The sequence below is a fragment of the Trachemys scripta genome, chromosome 5 (genome assembly GCF_013100865.1).
Source record: "Trachemys scripta elegans isolate TJP31775 chromosome 5, CAS_Tse_1.0, whole genome shotgun sequence".
NCBI classification, from domain to species: domain Eukaryota; kingdom Metazoa; phylum Chordata; order Testudines; family Emydidae; genus Trachemys; species Trachemys scripta.
Genome location: NC_048302.1, coordinates 1,110,631 through 1,131,230, shown reverse-complemented (window position 1 = coordinate 1,131,230; position 20,600 = coordinate 1,110,631). Strand labels below are relative to the sequence as shown.

Below are 20,600 nucleotides of genomic sequence, written 5' to 3'. Positions count from 1 at the left end.
GCTGTAAAGGGCCGGGCCGGGCCCGCGCGCTCGCTGTGGGCTCCCGGCTGTGCGGCCCCGCTGCCAGGCCGGCCCGCCATGGGGGAGCTGCGCGAGGTGGAGGGCAGCGCGCTGCGGCGGCTCCTGCGCCGCGAGCCGGGCGGGCCGGGCCCCGGGCGCTGCCTGCTGCTGGACTGCCGGCCCTTCCTGGCCCACAGCGCCGGCTACATCCGCGGCGCGCTCAACGTGCGCTGCAACAGCATCGTGCGGCGCCGCGCCAAGGGCGCCGTCAGCCTGGAGCAGATCCTGCCGGCCGAGGCCGAGGTGCGCACCCGCCTGCGCTCCGGCCTCTACTCCGCCGTGGTGGTGTACGACGAGCGCAGCGCCCGCGCCGAGAGCCTGCGGGAGGACAGCACTGTCTGGCTGGTGGTGCGGGCGCTGCGCCGCGACACGGCGCGCACCGACATCCGCCTGCTCAAAGGTGCGCACGGGCGGGGGGGCGTGCCGGGGGGGGAGCGCCGTGCGGGGGGGGGGGCGGGGCGGGGGGGGCGTAAATTCCGCGACTACAAGAGGTTGCGTGTGACCCATGTGGGGGCGACGGGGGCTGTATTCCTAGGCTGCAAGGCTGGCAGGCAGAGTCTCCTGTGGTCTCTGGCTCTCTGCGCGGTATTGTGGGGCAGACGGGCCGCCGTTGATCTGTGACTTTATGTGCGGGGGTCTGACCTGGCTTGCAGTGGGGCGGACTGGGCTGCTCCCCCCACGGCGGCCGGGGGGGGGGACTGTACTGCTGGATTCGCCCTGTGTCTGCGCACACCCGTGCGAAGCGCCCTGCCGCATTTCTTAGCTGTCCCAGACAGCCCCCACCCCACCCCCAGAGCAGGCTTCGCGGGGAGCTGCCTGGAGGGGGAGAGGGACTGCGCTGGGAGCCGGCGGCTGCTCCGGGTGTAGTGCGGAGCGGGGGGGGGGGGGGGGGTTCCTTCCTTCCATTCATTGGCCCATTCCATTCATTCTTTCACACTCCCAACCAGGCTTCAGTGGGGCGGGGGGACGGGAGGGTTAATCGAAGGACTCCCATCCCCTCGCCTTCCTTCCCCTTTGTTAGCTGGAGGCTGTGGCTGTGTTAGCAGCACGCCTGTGGCTTATGGTGTCTTCCCTCCCCCCCCCACCCCCCGCACAGTGGGTTTTATTGGGTGCTGCAGTTGTTTCCTGCCCATTTGACTGGTCAGCTGTTGGGGGGAAATGCTGCTGGTGACCTTTGGTTGAACCGCGAAGGCGATTTGCGGGGGGGGGGGGGGGTTCGGTTTAGATTGTCTGGTTTTCTCTTCTTTCCACCTCCCCACTCTTGTTAACGTTTTACCTGGGGAGGAGGAACCACCTGAGCTGGGTGTTTGTTACAAAAATGAAATCTAGACGTGCGCCAGCCAGATTCGCTTCTGTTTACAATCCTAGTGTGGCAGATGGAATGTGCTTTCTTCAAGGGAACTCTGTTTTATTTCTGTATAAAACCATTTTTATGTTAGTAACTGGAATAATGTGGCAATCTAAAGACAAAAGAAAATTGTCTGTGCACAAGGAGGATTTCACTTTCTCAATTTATCTGCTTTCTGTGGTGTTTTTAGGATAAAGAAATAATGTAATTTTTTTTTTAATTCCCCTTCTTGAAGGGTTCTGGTGCCCCTTTCTGTATGTCCTTTCCCACCCTCTCTAGAGTCATTCCCTGGGTCAGACTGGGTCTGTGCTGATTTTGCTAACTAACTGGGTTTGTGGATAAGAACAATGCTCTAATTAGTCAATTTTCTGTTTCATGAGTTAAACTGAACTATTACATTATTTTTTAAAGTATAGCATTGACATTGAGCTCCAAAGGGTCTCTTAAAGGCAAAGCATGCATTTTAAGATAAACCAGATGGGATCCACATGCATGTGTGGTTTGTATTTAAAAAAAAAAATACACAATTTCAGGAATTTTGTTCTCAACCAAGCTCGATTATAGAATATATTCTGTCTTCCTGGTGTTCTTCAGCTATGTCCAACTTTAAAGCAGATTACAAATCCATCTCCCACTGATCTCAGTGACTGAGCTATGCAGATCTTTAGATTGGGTAGATGGAACTAATTTGAATCAAATTAAAAAAAGAATTGTTCACATTGGGATGCTGGATTGCTGAAGGCAGATTTTGCTGTAGCAGAGTAGTCTGAAGTGCGGTTCATTGTAGTAGAAAGAAACCTCTGGGAGTGGGCTGTATAGGCTGCTGATGTTTTTAATAAACAGTCTACCTCCAATAGTCACTATTATAAAAGCAGACTGACAGTAATGACTTTTTTTGGGGGGAAGAAAAAATTAAAAATTCTTCTTCCATGTTTGTTTAGGTAATGTGAGCCCCCAGTGGAATTACATTTTTGTCTTACAGCTAACGAGTTTTAATGTTTTGGTTTTACTTACAGCGATCTGTGTGTGCCATTAGATGATTGTTTAAACATAATATAGGGAAACCCCGGTATAACGTGCCCCGCAATAACGCGAATTCGGATGTAACGCGGTCATAAGGTGGCTCCGCCTGCCCCAAGGAAACAAAAAGGGGTGGGGGCCGGAACACCGCTGAAGCGCAAAAAAGAGAAAAAAGGAAAAAAGCGGCCAGAGCGCTGCCAAAGCGCCTGGGGCAGTAGTCAACTGGGGGCCACCCGCGCCTCCCTGACTGTGTCCCCAGCAGAAGGTGGGGAGGGGACAGGGGAAGCCCCCAGCGCTCCAACCCATCCCCAGCAGAAGCGCAGGGGGTGGTAGGGGAAGCCCAAGCACTGGGACCCGCCCCCCACTGTGGCCCCGGAAGGCAGCCTCACAGGTTGGGGGGGCACTCACTCCCCACTGCGGCCTCAGGCTGTGATGGGGGGACTGGGCATCTCCGGTCTTGGGGGGCCACAGTGGGGGGTGGGAGGACATAAGGTAGCAAACGGGTTGAGGAGCTGCGGGGGGGGGGGTGGAATGCGGGGACCCTGAGAGGCACCTCAGGGAAGGAGCAGAAAGGGGTGGAACCATGGACGGGGAGGAGCCCGCAGCCCTGGAACTCTCTGTCCCCAGCAGGCGCGGGGCCGCGGCTCCTCTTGAAGCCAGATAGAAGCCGCGGCCCCACGCCCGCCGGGGCCAGAGAGCTCCAGGGCTGCGGGTGCCGGTGCTCACTGTCCCTGGCAGGCGCGGGGCCGCAGCTTCTCTCCTCTGCTGGGCACTAGGCTGTGCACATCAATGTGCCTTCGGGACCACTGACGGGCTTGAAACCCCGCTATACTGCGACCCAGCATTTAGCGCGATGTTACTTTTTGGACCCCAAACATCGCGGTATAGCGGGGTTTCGCTGTATTTGACATTTACATTGTACTAGGTACAGTTAAAAGAGCAGGAGCTTTTCTAAGAATAAACATTTACATAGCAATGGAACCTAGTATAAATGTTTGGTCTTTTTGCAAACTGAAAATGCTAGTTTGTTTCAATACAATCACTGACGAGATTTTTTTTTTAAAACATAAAAGTTAAAGTTGGGCCTGACCTGGTTTCTTTCAACTTTTTTGACTGAATTATTCCTTCCTGTAAAACTGACCCTTTGGTTCTCCAGTCTCAGATTATATGTAAAGTCATAAGAACATAACATAAGAATGGCCATACTGGGTCAGACCGAAGGTCCATCCAGCCCGGTATCCTGTCTACCAACAGTGGCCAATGCTAGGTACCCCAGAGGGAGTGATCAAGTGATCTCTCTCCTGCCATCCATCCCCACCCTCTGACAAACAGAGGCTAGGGACACCATTCCCTACCCATCCTGTCTAATAGCCATTAATAGGTTTAACCTCCATGAATTTATCTAGCTCTCTTTTAAACCCTGTTATAGTCCTAGCCTTCACAACCTCCTCAGGCAAGGAGTTCCACAGGTTGACTGCGCTATGTGAGGAACTTCCTTTTTTGTTTTAAACCTGCTGCCCATTAATTTCATTTGGTGGCCCCTAGTTCTTGTACTATGGGAACAAGTAAATAACTTTTCCTTATTCACGTTCTCCACACCACTCATGATTTTGTATACCTCTATCATATCCCCCCTCAGTCTCCTCTTTTCCAAGCTGAAAAGTCCTGGCCTCTTTAATCCCTCCTCATATGGGACCCATTCCAAACCCTTAATCATAGAATATCAGGGTTGGAAGGGATCTCAGGAGGTTGTCTAGTCCAACCCCCTGCTCAAAGCAGGACCAATTCCAAACTAAATCATCCCAGCCAGGGCTTTGTCAAGCCTGACCTTAAAAACCTCTAAGGAAGGAGATTCCACCACCTCCCTAGGTAACCCATTCCAGTGCTTCACTACCCTCCTAGTGAAAATTTTTCCTAATATTCAACCTAAACCTCCCCCACTGCAACTTGAGACCGTTACTCCTTCTGTCATTTTAGTTTCCCGTTTTTGAACCTTTTCTAATGCCAGTATATCTTTTTTGAGATGAGGAGACTACATCTGTATGCAGTATTCAAGATGTTGGGTGTACCATGGATTTATATAAGGGCAATAAGATATTCTCAGTCTTATTCTCTATCCCCTTTTTTCATGATTCCTAACATCCTGTTTGCTTTTTTGACTGCCGCTGCACACTGCATGGATGTCTTCAGAGAACTATCCACAATGACTCCAAGATCTCTTTCCTGATTCGTTGTAGCTAAATTAGCCCCCATCATATTCTATGTATAGTTGTGGTTACTTTTTTCCAGTGTGCATTACTTTGCATTTATCCACATTACATTTCATTTGCCACTTTGTTGCCCAATCACTTAGTTTTGTGAGATCTCTTTGAACTTCTTCAGTCTGCTTTGGGCTTAACTATCTTGAGCCGTTTAGTATCGTCGGCAAACTTTGCCACCTCACTGTTTACCCCTTTCTCCAGATCATTTAGGAATAAGTTAAATAGGATTGGTCCTAGGACTGACCCTTGGGGAACACCACTAGTTACCCCTCTCCACTCTGAAAATTTACAATTCATTCCTACCCTTTGTTCCCTGTCTTTTAACCAGTTCTCAATCCATAACAGGATCTTCCCTTTTATCCCATGACAGCTTAATTTACGTAAGAGCCTTTGGTGGGGGACCTTGTCAAAGGCTTTCTGGAAATCTAAGTACACTATGTCCACTGGATCCCCCTTGGCCACATGTTTGACCCCTTGAAAGAGCTCTAATAGATTAGTAAGACATGATTTCCCTTTACAGAAACCATGTCAGCTTTTGCCCAATGATTTGTTTTTCTATGTGTCTGACAACTTTGTTCTTTACTCTTGTTTCAACTAATTTGACCGGTACTGACATTACTTACTGGTCTGTAATTGCCGGGATCACCACTAGAGCACTTTTTAAATATTGGCGTTCCGTTAGCTATCTTCCAGTCATTGGGTACAGAAGCTGATTTAAAGGACAGGTTACAAACCATAGGTTAATAGTGCTGCAATTTCACATTTGAGTTTTCAGAACTCTTGGGTGAATGCTATCTGGTCCCAGTGACTTGTTACTGTTAAGTTTATCAATTAATTCCAAAACCACCTCTAGTGACACTTCAATCTTTGACAATTCCTCAGACTTGTCACCTACAAAGGACAGCTCAGGTTTGGGAATCTCCCTAATATCCTCAGCCATGAAGACTGAAGCAAAGAATCCATTGCGGAGAAACTAAATGACTTTATCGTCTTTAAGTGCTCCTTTTGTATCTCGATCATCCAGGAGCCTCACTGGTTGTTTAAAAAGAACAGGAGTACTTGTGGCACCTTAGAGACTAACACATTTATTAGAGCATAAGCTTTCATGGGCTACAACCCACTTCTATGTGCATCCGAAGAAGTGGGTTGTAGCCTATGAAAGCTTATGCTCTAATAAATGTGTTAGTCTCTAAGGTGCCACAAGTACTCCTTTTTGTGGATACAGACTAACACGGCTGCTACTCTGAAAACTGGTTGTTTAGCAGTCTTCCTGCTTCTGATTTACTTTTTGAGTTCTTGGCTAGCTGTTCTTCAAACTCCTTTTTGCTTTTCTTATTACATTTTTACACTTAATTTGGCAGTGTTTATGCTCCTTTCTCAAACCTTTTTCCCAAGAAAGACCTATTACACCTAAGGGTGTTTGTATGGCATTTAAGACCCAGGGGTGGGGGTAAATGAAGTTAATGGGAGCAATATCAGACCCCAAATCTGTTATGTTAAATTCACTTTAATCTGTCTTTTTAAAAATTGTGCCTGGGTTACTGTTCTATAATTGGAGTCATTCGAGTTGACATGTAATACCTGTTTTACAGTAAAACCATGCTTTAAAGCAGTTGTGCAGCTGGGCTAACTGGAGTACAAGGAGATCAAAATGTCTTTCCAAACACCTATTGAAGCAGTGGCTAAATCACAATTAAGACCCAAGAACCTGCAGCTCCACAAACCTTTCTTCTATAGACCATTCTGCCTGCCCACATCCCACAGCTGCTGTAATCACCACTATGATGTTCTTGTAGAACAATCTGACTTTATATTGCTTGTAATCCCGCCTTGGGTTCTGTCTGTCATGGAGTGCAGTGTTTTAATACAGAGGCTGCCTAGCAAGAAAAACATCGCTCAATAATATGAGCAGCAGAACCTCAGGATGGAGCAAAATGTTAGCATCAGATTTTTAAATCAGGCAGCAAATTGTGTGAGGGAGGTAACATTTCTCTGGCCTTGATTCTGCCAAACAATCCCATTGACTTCAGTAGGGGGTGAACAGGGATGAACTTAAGCACGTGCATACAATAGAACCTATTTGAGTGCTTTGCTGAAACTGGCCTGTTCCCCACTAGGTGCACACAATCAATGCAAATTTCCAGTTCAGTTTTTTTTTACCAGTGCAATCAAATTTGATCTAAATCCCAACCTTTATTCGGGATTGAATACATAAAGAATTGCACAGCCAAGAAGCATTGCTCACAGTTTAGGGCCAGATTGTGAGTACACCTCTACCCAGATATAACGCTGTCCTCTGGAGCCAAAAAATCTTACCTCATTATAGGTGAAACCGCATTATATCCAACTTGCTTTGATCTGCCAGAGCGTGCAGCCCACGCGCCCACCCGCTCCCCGGAGCACTGCTTTACCGCGTTATATCCGAATTCATGTTCTATCGGGTCGCATTATATTGGGGTAGAGGTGTACTTCATTGCTGTTAGTCACTCCAGCCTAAATGAACCTGAGATCTGAATCTGAGATTAAATCCTGGCCCCATTGCAGTCAATAGCAAAACACCCTTTGATTCAGTGGGGCCAGGATTTCACCCCTTGTCAGTTCCTATGTATGGAAGACAGAGGTGCCATCTAGAAGCTGACTGTGGAGGACAGCCTGTTGCCTGATGCTGCAATTCAGCTCTGTCCTCTGAGACACACACACAGCACCAGTGTCTGTGGGAGTTTCCCCTGGGTGTGATGACTTCAAGGTCCAAGCTCTAAAGACTTAGTTAAAATAGTCTTAAAACATGAAAACTGTTTATAGGTATCAAACAAGAGAAGAAACCAGAATTCTGGCCAAATGGTAACCTCATGAGGAAGTCTAGCAGTTGTAAAGAGAAGGGGTCATGTAACACCCCCACCAGCACTCCATGAATTGTCGTACTACCCTTTTCTGTTCCTTCCAGGGCATGAGTTTCTATGAATGCAGAGGCTGTCAGCTCACCTGTTGTGCAGTGGGTGTTGAACAGTGGGTGCTCATCCATCTTCTTATTGCAATTCTTTTTTGCTGTTGCCTATGCTACAGAGTCACACCTCAAAGGCAACAAGGAAAAATGCAGAGCCTGAGATCTACAAAAATAAGGGTACATGAGAATTTGATGTGTTGATCTCTTTAGAGGCCTAAAAGACCTGATAACTAAGCATGCCTGAAATCTACCTATTGCTGTATTTCAGTGAATGTGCTTCTAATATGGGGCGGTATGTTGGAAGGAGAAATGTAGGCCCAGTAATCGGTCTGCTGGGTTTTATAGAAGTTGCCACCAAGGAACAGTAATTGGAAGACCTGCAAACCCAGAACTGCAGTAGTCTGGCTGGGACAAAACACATCTGTGGATTAAGATTTCAGCAACTAGCCTAGAAAGCATAGGCCTTCAGCTTTGTCTACACTGGACTTTCGTCAGTAAAACTTATTCAGAGATGTGGGGGGAAAAAACACCCACCCTGAGCAACAAAAGTTTTACCAACGAAAAGTGCTGGTGTGAACAGTGCTTTGTGGGCAGGAGACTGCTCCTAACGCCACTCATTGGGGGAGGAGGGGGGATTTTTGTTGGCGGGAGAGCTCTCCTGCTGACAGAGGAGCTATACAGCACACCTTTTAGTGGCACAGCTATGTTGCTAAAAGGTGCATAGTGTAGACATAGCCCTAGTATGGCTAGATTCCTGCAGTGATGATAAAACAGCTTAATTACATGCACAATATGGATTTTTAAACAGAGGTCAACATTTACAAGGACTCAAAGATCACTAGTGTTTAAAAGAGAAATATCCCTGGAGGTAAACAGATGACGTTTGAGATTCCCTGCACTAGAGCCAATCAATAACAGTTCTGTTTTGTCTGTTGGTTGGAAAATATGAAGCCATCTGTGATTGAATATCACATGAACAATTATGAAAACCAACAAGCTGTTTCCACAGCATCATCAGATCTGTGTTTGTGTGGTTTTTTAATATATGTAAGTGTGATACAGCAAACCCTTACTCACAGGGATAAGCATTGTCTGTCTGATTCCATAAACTGCAAGGCATGGGGGAACTGGGCCAAGTGTTAATTTTAAAAGCTGTTTTGAGCAGAGAAGACTGCAGTGGGGAAAAGGCATGAACAAGACTTGTGCTGACGTAGAGCAGCAAAGATCCAGCCCTTATTGACAATAAGCATCTCATTTCCCCCACCATGTAAAATCATCCTGATCTGGTAACAAACCTAACTTTCACCTGGTGTAGTCACTTACACCTGTGCGTTTCAGTCGCTTCACACAAGTGTAAATTATTGCATGAGATGCAAAGTAAACAGTCTGTGGGGTTTTTGTTTTTGTTTTTTTCGCCCTCCTCCCACCTCCCTAGTCATTCATATAACTCTTGTTAGATCTGGTGCTAAGCACAGGGTTGTGAGTTTATTTGGTTTTGTACTTTCCACCCCAAGTCCAAGATAAAAACCTTAACTCCAACGTGGTCCCATTTCCAAGAGGCTGGAACGAGAGTGAAAAGTGTAAATGGGAAGAGAGTAGCAGGCCAATGTAGCTTGAAAAGAGAAGTCTCCGACATTGCAAATGTAGCCTCCTTTAGACAGTGACCCAAACTACCCAGTCATGGCCTCACCCGTTTAATTTTGAAAGCTGGCACTAACCTGTTTTCTGCTCTCCATTATCACTTGAGCGAGCACTCAACTGTTTTACTCCGGCACTCTGTCCAGCTGGCTTTTCAGTCTCTGGAGTATGACACCTTTGAAGATGTTAGTTTTTTGCCCTTCAAAATTGTCAGGGTTTTTTTTCCCTTGGTATAAACAACTCAGAACAGTTGCCTTCACAAGGTCGTTCTTTCTTTTGGGAGCTTGAGCAGATAAGGATGGCAGGACATTCTCCTATTATCTACTCTGACAAAATCTTGCTTCCCTGTCCCCTTCCAAGCTAAAAGATACTTAACTGATCAACAGGATTTTTCAGCCTGAAGACACAGCAACCTGGGGAAAGATTCTAGCAGCCCTGAGAGAGCGAAGGTGCTAGTTTGCTCCTAACCACTTCCCAGAGCTATACTTGCATTTGGGCAAATTTCTTTAAGCAAAATGAAATTATAAATGAGATGTGAAATCTGGATTTGTCACCTTGATGGGGCAGGGGCTGTATTTATGTGTATGTACAGTACCTAGCACTACTGGGGACTCTGGGCACTGCTGCAGTATGAATAATTAAGAGTGATGATTGATAAATGAGCACTGAGTCTGCCCCACCCCTTCCCCAACTGGTGGGGAGGGTTAGATAGGCTACTACTGTGGCCACAGTTGGCTACTAATGCCCTATACCAGAGATTCTCAGCCCCGTGCTGACCTCACGTTGTGAAACCTCTTTCAGACACAGTGATACCCTTTGGAAGGGTTGGGGTCATGCTCCACTGGTGCAGAACTTCTGCAGTATAAATTGCAGGCCCACAAAAAACATCCCTTCAGAACAGAGGTTGTGACACAAGGTTGGTTGACATCTGGTTCTGGTCCATCCCTGGTGTTATGCTGCTGTAACCATGTGGAGTGCAGTGCAGCCACGGGGATCAGATTAGAACTGCCCCATGTGGGATTTTTGTGTTGGGGGGGGCGCAGATACTGGAGGCCAGGCTTGTGCAGAGGGTGTGAATGATGGTGTTGGCAGGGTTTGCAAATCAGACCCTGGACTAAAGCTAGATCAGAAATGAGTTTGTGCCCAGCTGTGCTTGGACACAGCTCTGCTGCAGGGAACTCTCTGGCATGTAACAGCAGACTGGGGCCCTTCCTGCAGCAAGGGCATGTCTTCTCATGCTGCATGCATGGCAAGGGCAGTCTTGAGTCCCTGGGAATGTTGCCCTTTGAGTGCATGTACCCACATTCACATAGAGCCCCATCCTGTGTCACTGACCTCAGTGGGAGCAGGTCAGCGTTGGCTTGCCATGGTGCTGCAACCCACAAAATGGAATAATCCAAGACCGATTCTGTACTGGGGATTGCCCAGATAACTGCCACTAGTGTAGTGTCACTAGTGCAAGGAGACCAGGAGAGGACCAATGATCTCTGTCCCTGCAGGGTGGGGATGGGACAGCAATCAACCAGTGTCGATGGCAATTTCCCTGTGTGCACTGGGGGCTTGCAATGGTCTGAGCCCAGCGTGGGTACCAGGATGGCACTTCTGTTATTTACGTGAATTATAGAAATGCTGACAAGGGGCTGGATTTTACCAGCCCAGTGGCTATTATGTAGCTTCAGTGTGGGGAGGAGGTATGCTGTGACAGACAGGAAGAAACGAGTGGGTCTCTCCTCTGCTGGGTGATGGGAACGCACGCGTCACTGAGAAGAGAAGTGTATTGATGACACAGTGCTCACCCCACCCCTTGGCTGCAGGATTTCAAGTGAGATGCTGTGTCTGCTGATCACAAGGGCCACTCGGGGGTTGGGAAAAGCTAGCCCTGGGCAGGGACTTTAGGAGCCAAGGGCCCAATCCTGGGAAGTGCTGAGCTGCTGTAATGCTCTTGTCTCACTGGTTTTCCTGGAGCTGCTGATGCCTCCTTGGGAGCCCAGAGGAGGGGCAAAGCATAGCCCCTTGTGGGGTCAGTAGCTCAGAATGGCTCCTTAAGGTGATGTGCCATGTTCCTCAGGTAGTCTAGCAGTCCTAGGCAACCCCTCCCCGTCCCTGTGCACTGGTAGCATTGCCCCGAGAGCCAGGTACAATGAGATGGAGACTAGAAATGACTGATGCCATCCCCTGCAGCAGTTTCCTTGCAGCAGTGACATCTAGTGGCAAATGTAGAGCTGTTTTGCAGTAGCTCGGCCGTGTCTCTGCATTCTGTCAGCCCTTGGGATCTGTAGGTTGGCAGGGAATGCAGGCTGCCTTCTGCAGACAGATTTGTCTAATGAAATCACTTTTCCAGGGTGACCCTTCATGCATGTCTCTTTAATTGCAGGAGGTTACGAGAGGTTTTATTCGGAGTACCCAGAATTCTGTGCAAAAACAAAATCCCTGAGCAGCATTTCTCCACCAACCAGCATGGAGCCAATCGGACTAGGGTGCAGCTCCTGTGGGACCCCCCTGCATGATCAGGTAGCTTCCCTGTCCTTCAGCCCTGCTCTGAGCACTATGCACACTGACCTTGGCACAGTGTTTTAAAGCGTTTTCCCACATGCCGTGAAATTTATACCACCCTGAGCGGGGCGGGGGTCTCTACAAATAGCCCAAACCACCATCTCCTGGCTCATCACTTGTGAGCCACATCGCATGACCTCACATGTACAGTGCATGTGAGATCATGCTGTGCACAGGACACCATTTTTCTCTTCCAAAGGGTGTCCCCCCCCATGCTGTCTAGGCTCCTGGGAGGAAACAATCCATTCCAACAGGGTTGAGCAGGTAACCCATTTGGGAAGGCCTGCTGTAATGGGTGCCGCTCTGGAGACTAGTCTGTTATGGCTGTGTGCGGTCTGCTGTTATATGGGCCTGAACCAAGAGTGACTCTGGCGTCAGTGGAGATGCTTGGGATTCACACCAGAGCTGGAGGGTTTTATTTGCCCACTGGGTGCCAAAGCCTACATTTCCAGAAGCTCAGTGATTTTTGCATGTCTCTGTTCTTAGTGGCCTGACATGAGACCCTGGGAACCAGGCCCCTTCAAAGGGCCCCGAGTAGGCCACTCAAACAGATGATTCCCCGAATCCTGCGTCACTCTTGAAGATGCAGGCTCTGCTGGCTTTTGCTGGTAGCTGCTCCCAGCCTCCGTCCTCCTGCCTGTGATGTTCTCCCCTGGCCTCCCAGCGATGTTCCCCTCTAACAGTGCCTTTGTGTTGCTCTCTCCGGAAACAGGGAGGCCCAGTCGAAATCCTTCCCTTCCTCTACCTTGGCAGTGCGTATCACGCAGCCCGGAGGGACATGCTGGACACACTGGGGATCACAGCCCTCTTGAACGTCTCGTCGGACTGTCCCAATCACTTCGAAGGACACTATCAGTACAAGTGCATCCCAGTGGAGGATAACCACAAGGCCGACATCAGCTCCTGGTTCATGGAAGCAATAGAATATATAGGTATGTGTGCTCTAATGGCTAAGCCTGGAAGCTGTGTGGTGGTTGTGGAGGAAGACAGATACTGAGGTGGGGGAGGGCTGGCTTATTCTCTCGCCCCAGGGGCTTCCCCTCTGGGCCAGGAGAAGTGTACATTTGCCCAGGGCCCCGTGTCCTATCTAGAACCTTCCTGTGGCCCAATAGTGGGGCAGGCCCCACTGTCTGTTGAACACTGGTTTGGAAAGGCTCCCCTAAAGCACCCACGCACTTTGGGTGCCTGCTGTGGCCCAGTTCTGGGGCCTGCTTTCCAGAGGGATGAGTGCTCAGACCTTGGCCAGCAGTGCCCAATGGCAAGCAGCTGTCTGGAGCTTGTGACCCTGCTCCCCCATCACCAGCAGGGCTGTGGCTGCTGCTCCCTACAGACGCCCTATTCCTGTGGCCTGGTCTGTTGACAACTCCTGTCTATGGTGCCAGTGGCCCCTTGTCAGCAGGGGAGGCTCTCGAGCTGTCCGTGTGAGCAGGATGAGCTATTCACACCTCCTCCCTTCTCACCCCCAGACTTGGTGAAGGACTGCCATGGCCGGGTACTGGTGCACTGCCAGGCTGGCATCTCCCGCTCTGCCACCATCTGCTTGGCCTACCTGATGATGAAGAAGCGTGTGAAGCTAGAGGAGGCCTTTGAGTTTGTCAAACAGCGCAGGAGCATCATCTCCCCCAACTTCAGTTTCATGGGTCAGCTGCTGCAGTTTGAGTCCCAAGTACTGGCGACCTCCTGCGCTGCCGAGGCTGCCAGCCCCTCGGGGACGCTGAGAGAACGGGGCAAGGCCTCCTCCACGCCAACCTCCCAGTTTGTGTTCAGCTTCCCGGTCTCCGTGGGCATGCACACGACCCCCAGCAGCATCCCCTACCTGCACAGCCCCATCACCACCTCACCCAGCTGTTAGTGCCTGGCACTAATTAAGGCACTGGGGCAGTGCCTCCAGCACAAGGGATGCTGACCTGACAGCTGCTGCCAGCCATGAGACTGCAATAACTGACTGGCATCGCTAGCCAGCCCCGCCACTCTCACCTTGACACCAAGCAATAACGGTTGGTCTGCTGCTGGCTTCAAGCTGCCTGTAGGGGTCCTTGTTTTCATAGAGAAACTTCTTACCTCATTTTTTTATTTATTTATTTTTTTTCTTTTAAAGCAGTAAGGCTTGAAGTTGTGAATTCCACAAATCCTGACAATGTGTCTGACCAGTTTCGTTTTGGGGGAGAAAATTACAATTTCCCAAAGTGCCTGGTTTTGATTTTTTTCATTAATATTTCTTTAATAAAATCCCCCAAAACAAACACCCAGCAGAAATATTTTTAACCTGGGCAGGAGACTTCTGGTTTTAAAACATGGACTTGCTAAAAACAAAGTTTGAGACTGAGATTTATTGCAGTGCTTTCCTCTGAGTATTGAAATGCAACATTTGTGCTGTCAGTGATTCTATAACCTATTTATGTTTTAACTATGAGCACAACAGCATGCAGGTCTCAAAGCAGCTAGAGAACAAATCATCTTATCACACACCTGCAAGGACAAGCGTGGGGATATTGTACCATTCTCCTGTGTCGGGGGGGACAGGGATTAACATGTGCATTTCCAGGCTGGACACAAGTGAGTTCAAATCACTCAGTCACTGCACCATGGACTCTTCCATCCAAGGAACAATCTCTGTGCATAGTGGGTAGTTCATACGGGTAGTATCCTGTCTCCTTCCTAGCCCTGCTTGTATCTTGCATCAGAAAAGGGGTGGTTTCTTTACTTGGGCATGGCCAATGCTTGTACACATGCTTTGCACTCTTCACACTCCTCCTGGAACATTGTGTTCATCTTGGCATGAGCTGATGGGGACTCTGCTGAGGCTTCTGGATGCTTTCTTGGGATCCAGCCTCTGAAGATATAAGGTAACAGTGCCATGCTGGGAGTTTGGGACCATGGCATGCTATGGTGATCAGTAATTCATAAGCATCAGTGACAGTAGGGTGCTGCTCTGGTTGTCTCAACAATGTTATTCCCCCAAATCAGAATAGCCTTTTTCTCCACTAGAGCAGTGTTCTTCCTCCATTAGGGAAGAATCTTGGCACCTCTGGCAGGGCACGGTCACTGTCCTGTCTGTGGATGCAGGAGGCCTTTCCCATTCTGAATGTACAGTGCAGTTGGGTGTGGATGGTGTCAGTCAGTGGGTACCCATCATTTAAAGCCATGAGTCTGCAATGCCCTGCTCTAAACCTGGACTCATGGGCAGGAATGAATCCAGCTATACTAAGACTCTATCCTGCCTGAGACTGCATTTGCTGGTAAAGTGGTTACTAGCTTTTTGTCCCCTTGTCAATGTCCCTAGTGTCACTCTAGCTGCATGCAGATCCTGGTCCCCTTGGCACAACTCCCATTTATTTTACTGAGATCTGGGGCTAACAAGGTATGTCTACACTGCCCAAAAAAACCCCAGGAACCCTGCAGCAGCAAATCTCAGAGCTTGGGTCAGCTGAATTGGGCTTGGTCTGGGAGGTATGAACAACTGTGTAGATATTCTAGCTTGGGCTGGAGCCTGGGCTCTGAAACCTGGGAGCTCTGAGCCACAAGTCTGGGTTTTATTTCTGTTGGGTGGCGTAGAGACAACCATGGGGTCCATGGCAGCAAGCCCAATTTTCCAGCGCAGCAGATTGAAATAAAAAACAAAGCAGCCGCTAATGGAGCGATTTCCTCTGCTGTGTCTGGGCTGTTGGACCATTCTGGCCACTTGGGGACAGACACTTTTCACTGCTGACAGATCTTCCCTTGCCTTTCTAGCAGTGTTGATTTCTCCATGGGATTTGTCCCTTTAGTTCTGTTTGAAACTCTCCCCAGAGCAGTTGCACAGCTGAGAACCATCAGTTCCCCAGACCTAAATACTGCTGGACAAGCTGACTGTTCTGCCCTGTGGTGGGCTGCTTATGGCAGAAGGAAGCAATAATGTTTGCCAAAATGGTGTATCAATAATGCCCCCACCAACCCTTTCTGAGCAGAGGTTTCTCTTCTCTTTCAGCCCCCTTAAATACCAGCTTGGCCCCTGACTCAGCCTGGGTTGGAATGTGCTAAAATTACCCAGTAAAGGAATAAACTCTCAGTGCCCAACCAGGGGAAGTAGAACATTCATCCTTGCATTAAAAACCAGTCTGTTAAATGAAGATAGTTCGGCTCAAATGTTCAACATAGGCAGCTAAGCTGCACCTCTGAGCTCCAGTCAACATTGGGTACTTGCACATTCCAGCTGCTTTGACTTTTGCATGTGCCAATGTCTTGCAGTCATAGTTTTGGGTTTTGGAAAATGTCTCTTTGTATGTTCCACACCAAAACGGTAACTCCTCCCCAAGCCAAGGCCTCCGTGATCTGATCAATTAAAAGACCAAGCACTCTCACTAGCCTGCAGTTAGCATTGAGCAAAATTGCATTTCTCATAATTCTGCTGTTAATGCAAATGCACCATGTAGTCTGTAACCTCTTCCCTGGGAGCAGGGTTCAAAACTGCCATCACCTTCCTTTTTTTTTTTTTTTTTTTTTAAACTACTGTATTTAGTGTTTGTAGGGAGGGAATCTATACCCATATTTGTTTGTTTACCAAGAGCAAGAAACCATTAAAACCTAGCTGGACCTGTTGTGTCACTGGGTCTCTGTCATCTTTGCAGTTTCTTCCAGGTGGAGTGTGGTAGAGGTGAGCACCTTGCCCTCAGCACCTGTGGGGCAGCCAGCTAACGCTGGAGCTCAGGGGTGAGTGGCTGACAGTCCTGTGTGCAGTGAGCACTTAATGCTGATTCCCTAGTCCAGGCCACTGTAGCAGGGCAGAGAGAGAAGTGGAGCTTGGTGCCGGTGCCAGTGCCATCGGGGGGGAGAGACAGGTGTTAACCCCTTGGCATCACAGCAGGTATTGACTTTCAGGGACAGCTCTACCTGGCAGGGGAGGCTTCCCGTCACCAGGCCTTTCCTGCTCCCGGGAGGTCTTCACTGAGCATGGGCCCAAAACTAGCAGGACCTCAGGTTAACACTTTATCCACAAGATGGCAGCTCCAGCTGGTGGTGCCCTATCCTCAGCCCATTTGGGTAAGGGTGGCCTGGCCTCAGTGCTCCCCTGGTCCCACAGTCTCACTGCTGTCTGGGCACACACACATGAGGGTGCGTTATTTGCTTTAGCACCGGCTCCTCAAATGGCCGCTGATCTTTTGTCCTGCACTTTAAGTAACAAAATACCATGGCCCACCATAGGAGAGCATCCTTGCTTTTGATGTTTGCCCAGTATCTGTCCAGCTGGCTGCCCTCTCTGACCAAGGTGGCCACAGGTGCTTCTCCAAGGGTACAGCAAGGAGGCAGCTTTGGATAAAATCCAGAGAGCAATGCAATAATTTCTGGGCCCAGCCCCCTCACTCACAGTGGTCCTCTTGCTACAGATGTCTGTAGGTGTGTCAGATGTACATATGTATGTTTTTTTTAGAAAGTTGACATGTTTGTTTTTATTTATTGCCTGAGAGATCATTTGGAGAAAAATAAATACGTTTTCAACAGCACTGTCTGTTTCCTACTCCTCTTACACAGTGCTTTCCAGCAGCAGATTTCAAAGCACTTTGCAACAGAGGTCAGTATCATCCCTGTTTTACAGATGGGGAAACTGAGGCAGAGCCAGGTGAAGGTCAGTGGCAGCGCCATGTCTCCTGAATCCAGTGTTCTATCCATGAGGACCAGGATTCCAATATGTGGATGAGCCAATGGTGTACAAAAGAGGGGTATTGTCATGTACAATTACAAAGGTCATAGAGGAGTTTTTAAACTAAGGGTTAAGGGAAACCGGACACGTGCAGAGGAGTGAATGGTTCGCGTAGAGACATCCCTGAGTGGAGGATTTATTAAAAGGGAACTCTACCAACTTTTTCCAATCCTCTTTACTAAGATAAAGACAGGTAGGTGCTAGTGAGGGACAGTTAACCAAAAAAGAGTCCATTTAAATATAACATGAAGATAAGCAAGTCACTATTGACATGCTGTACAAATGCCAGCAGTCTAAATATTAAGATAGAGCTTGGCATTAAATGAGGCTATTGATATAATAGGCATTGCTGAAACCTGGTGCAATGAGGGAAATCCATGAGACCGGGTAATAGCAGTACAAAATATGTCGGAATGACAGTAGGGAGTGCTAGTAGAGGAGTGCTACTATATGGGAAAGAAAGCAGAGAGTTAAATGACAAATGAATTTCTAGGGAGAGACAGCCCAGGCTTGAACAATTAGAGCAGAGCAATAGGAATATATTGCTGACCACCTGACGAGACGGGTGATTGTGAAATGCTCAAAAAAATTAGAGAGGTTACAAAACAATAATAGCTGGGGATTTCCCCTACTGAGTAGGAACATGTCACCTCAAGACTGGATACAGAGGGGGAAGAAAGGTCTAGACCCCATTAATGACTGCTTCTTGGAGCAGCTGGGGAAGAGGCTATTCTTGATTTAGTCCTAAGTGGAGCACAGGATCTGGTCTGAGAGATGAATATAGCTGAACAACTTGTTAATAGTGATCATAATGTAATTAAATGTGACATTGTATAGGGTAACATATAAAACAAACCTACTACAGTAGCATTTAACTTCAAAAAGAGGAACTGCACAAGTCAGTAAAATGCAAATTAAAAGGAATAGGTACAAGGGTGAAATGCCTGCAAACTTTGGAGCCTATTTAAAACCACCACACTAGAGGCTCAAACTAAATGTATACCGCAAATAAAAGGACCGAAAAAATGCCGCACTGGCTAAACAGAGTACAAAAGGCAGTTTGGGGCAAAAAGGCATCCTTTAAAAAACTGGAAGTCAAATCCTACTGAGGAAAATAGAAAGGAGCATAAACTCTGGCAAGTCAAGTGTTAAAGTATAATTAGGCAGGCTAGGAAAGAATGTGAACAGCAATTTGCTAAGGACAACAAATAATTATTTGCAGCAGGCTTCACTGTAGAAGTGATGGGGTGGGCAGGGGCAATCACCACCTAAGTCATTGTTTTTAGTTCCAGGTCTGAGGAACTGGCTCGACTAGAGGTGCTAGTAGAAGTAGTTTTGGAACAAATTGCCAAACTAAACAGTAGTACATCACCAGGCCCAGAGGGAATTCACTCAAGAGTTTTGAAGGAACTCATCTATGAAATTGCAGAATAACTGTGGCATGTAACCTATCACTTAAACCACATGTACCAAACGACTGGCAGCTAGCTAATAAAATGCTGAGTTTTAAAAAAGGGCTCCAGAGGCAATCCTGGCAGTTAGAGATTGGTAAGTCTAACTTCAGTACCAGTTAAATTAGGAGACATTTTATTAAAGAACAAAACCATCACCTACATAAATGACCACACTATGCTGAAGCAGCGTCAACACTGTTTTTGTAAGGGGAAAATCATGCCTCACCAATCTACTAGACGACTTTGAGGGAGTCAGTAAGCACATGGACAAAGATGAGCCGGGTGATCTAGTGTATTTGGATTTTCAGAAAGCCTTTGATGAGGTCTCTCACCAAAGGCACTTAAGCAAAGTAAGCTGTCATGGGATAAGAGGGAAGGTCTGTCATGGCTCAGTAACTTGTTAGATGCTAAGAAACAAAGGGTATAAATAAATGGTCAGTGTTCACAATAGAGAGCGATAAATAAAGGTGTTCCCCCTCACCCCCCGGAGCTGTACTGGGACCTGTGCTGTTCAACATATTTGTAACTGGACTGGGAAAAGGTGTAAAGTGGCAACATTTATAGCCGATAGACAGTTACTCAAGATAGTTAAGTCCAAAACTGAGCTTTCACGCAAGTGGGTGATTGGGCAACAAAAGAATGGCAGCTGAACTTAAGCGTAGCTAAGTGCAAAATAATGCATGCTGGAAAAACTAATCCCAACTATCCAGAGTGCTTGGAGTCAGCGGGGAGCATTTCCTGAACACTGGTGAGCAGCAGGCAAATCCGCTAACACAAAGTTAGGCCCCATTAGGAAAGAGCGAGTGACTAAAACCAGACACGAGTGTGCTGCCACGATATAAAACCATGGTAGGCCCACACCTTGACAACTACCTGCCGGCCTGGTCACACTGTGTTAGAACTAGACAAGGCACAACACCGGCTGATACCAGTGCTTAGGGCAGGGCACAGCTGCCGTAGGCAGAGCAATTAAAAAGACTGGGAATAGTCAGCTTAGCAAAGCAATGACAAGTTCATGTGGTAAGTGACGAGGTAACGAACCCATCCCTAGTCACTTTTGCAACACCAGTCATGGGGTCACAGAGCTCAGTTATACCCACCCCCGTCCCTCTCCGAGCGTGCTGCAGGCACATTAGCCAGACTGGAGGTGTCCCCAGGCTGCGCTGCTCTTCCCCGAGCCTGGCCATGAAGCTCTTAGCAGCATATTTGCATTGCTGCTCTCTTGCAGGCAGGCTGGGTGGGCCTGAGGCACCGTTCTCGTGGGTATTACACCAGGCTAACACAGAGCTACACCAGAGCCAGTGCAATCCAGGGTCAGCTCTGCAGCGGCCTCTTGGTCCAGTGTGGGGGCTGAGTGCTGAGGAGCACAGTGCAGAGGGAGGAACATGCAAACATCACGAGGTCCAAATGAGACTGGGAGCAATCAAATCCTATTGCAAGGCCTCCAAATTAACCCCTTTCGTGCAGGGAGCCTGGACCATTGCTGGGGGGGGAGGGAAGGGCGCTGGCTGGTGGGAGCTGGCGGGAGCAGTAACCCTGGGCCTGCACTGGGAGCAGGAGGGTCGGGCTGGAGAAGCCTTCATTTCTGCCTAAGGCCAAAGTGGTTTTCTTGGCTTAAGGTGCCTGTGATCTGGCTCCCGTTGTA

General features: G+C 48.4%; 1 protein-coding gene across 1 annotated transcript; it reads left to right on the top strand.

The window, feature by feature from the left end:
- The first annotated feature begins 55 nt into the window (after positions 1 to 55).
- Positions 56 to 17,304, top strand: DUSP4 (dual specificity phosphatase 4). Its single transcript, XM_034772178.1, has 4 exons — positions 56 to 460; positions 11,646 to 11,782; positions 12,537 to 12,756; positions 13,291 to 17,304. The coding sequence occupies exons 1-4, from the start codon at positions 79 to 81 to the stop codon at positions 13,674 to 13,676; spliced, it is 1,125 nt and encodes a 374-aa protein (XP_034628069.1). The 5' UTR covers positions 56 to 78; the 3' UTR covers positions 13,677 to 17,304.
- Positions 17,305 to 20,600: the final 3,296 nt, after the last annotated feature.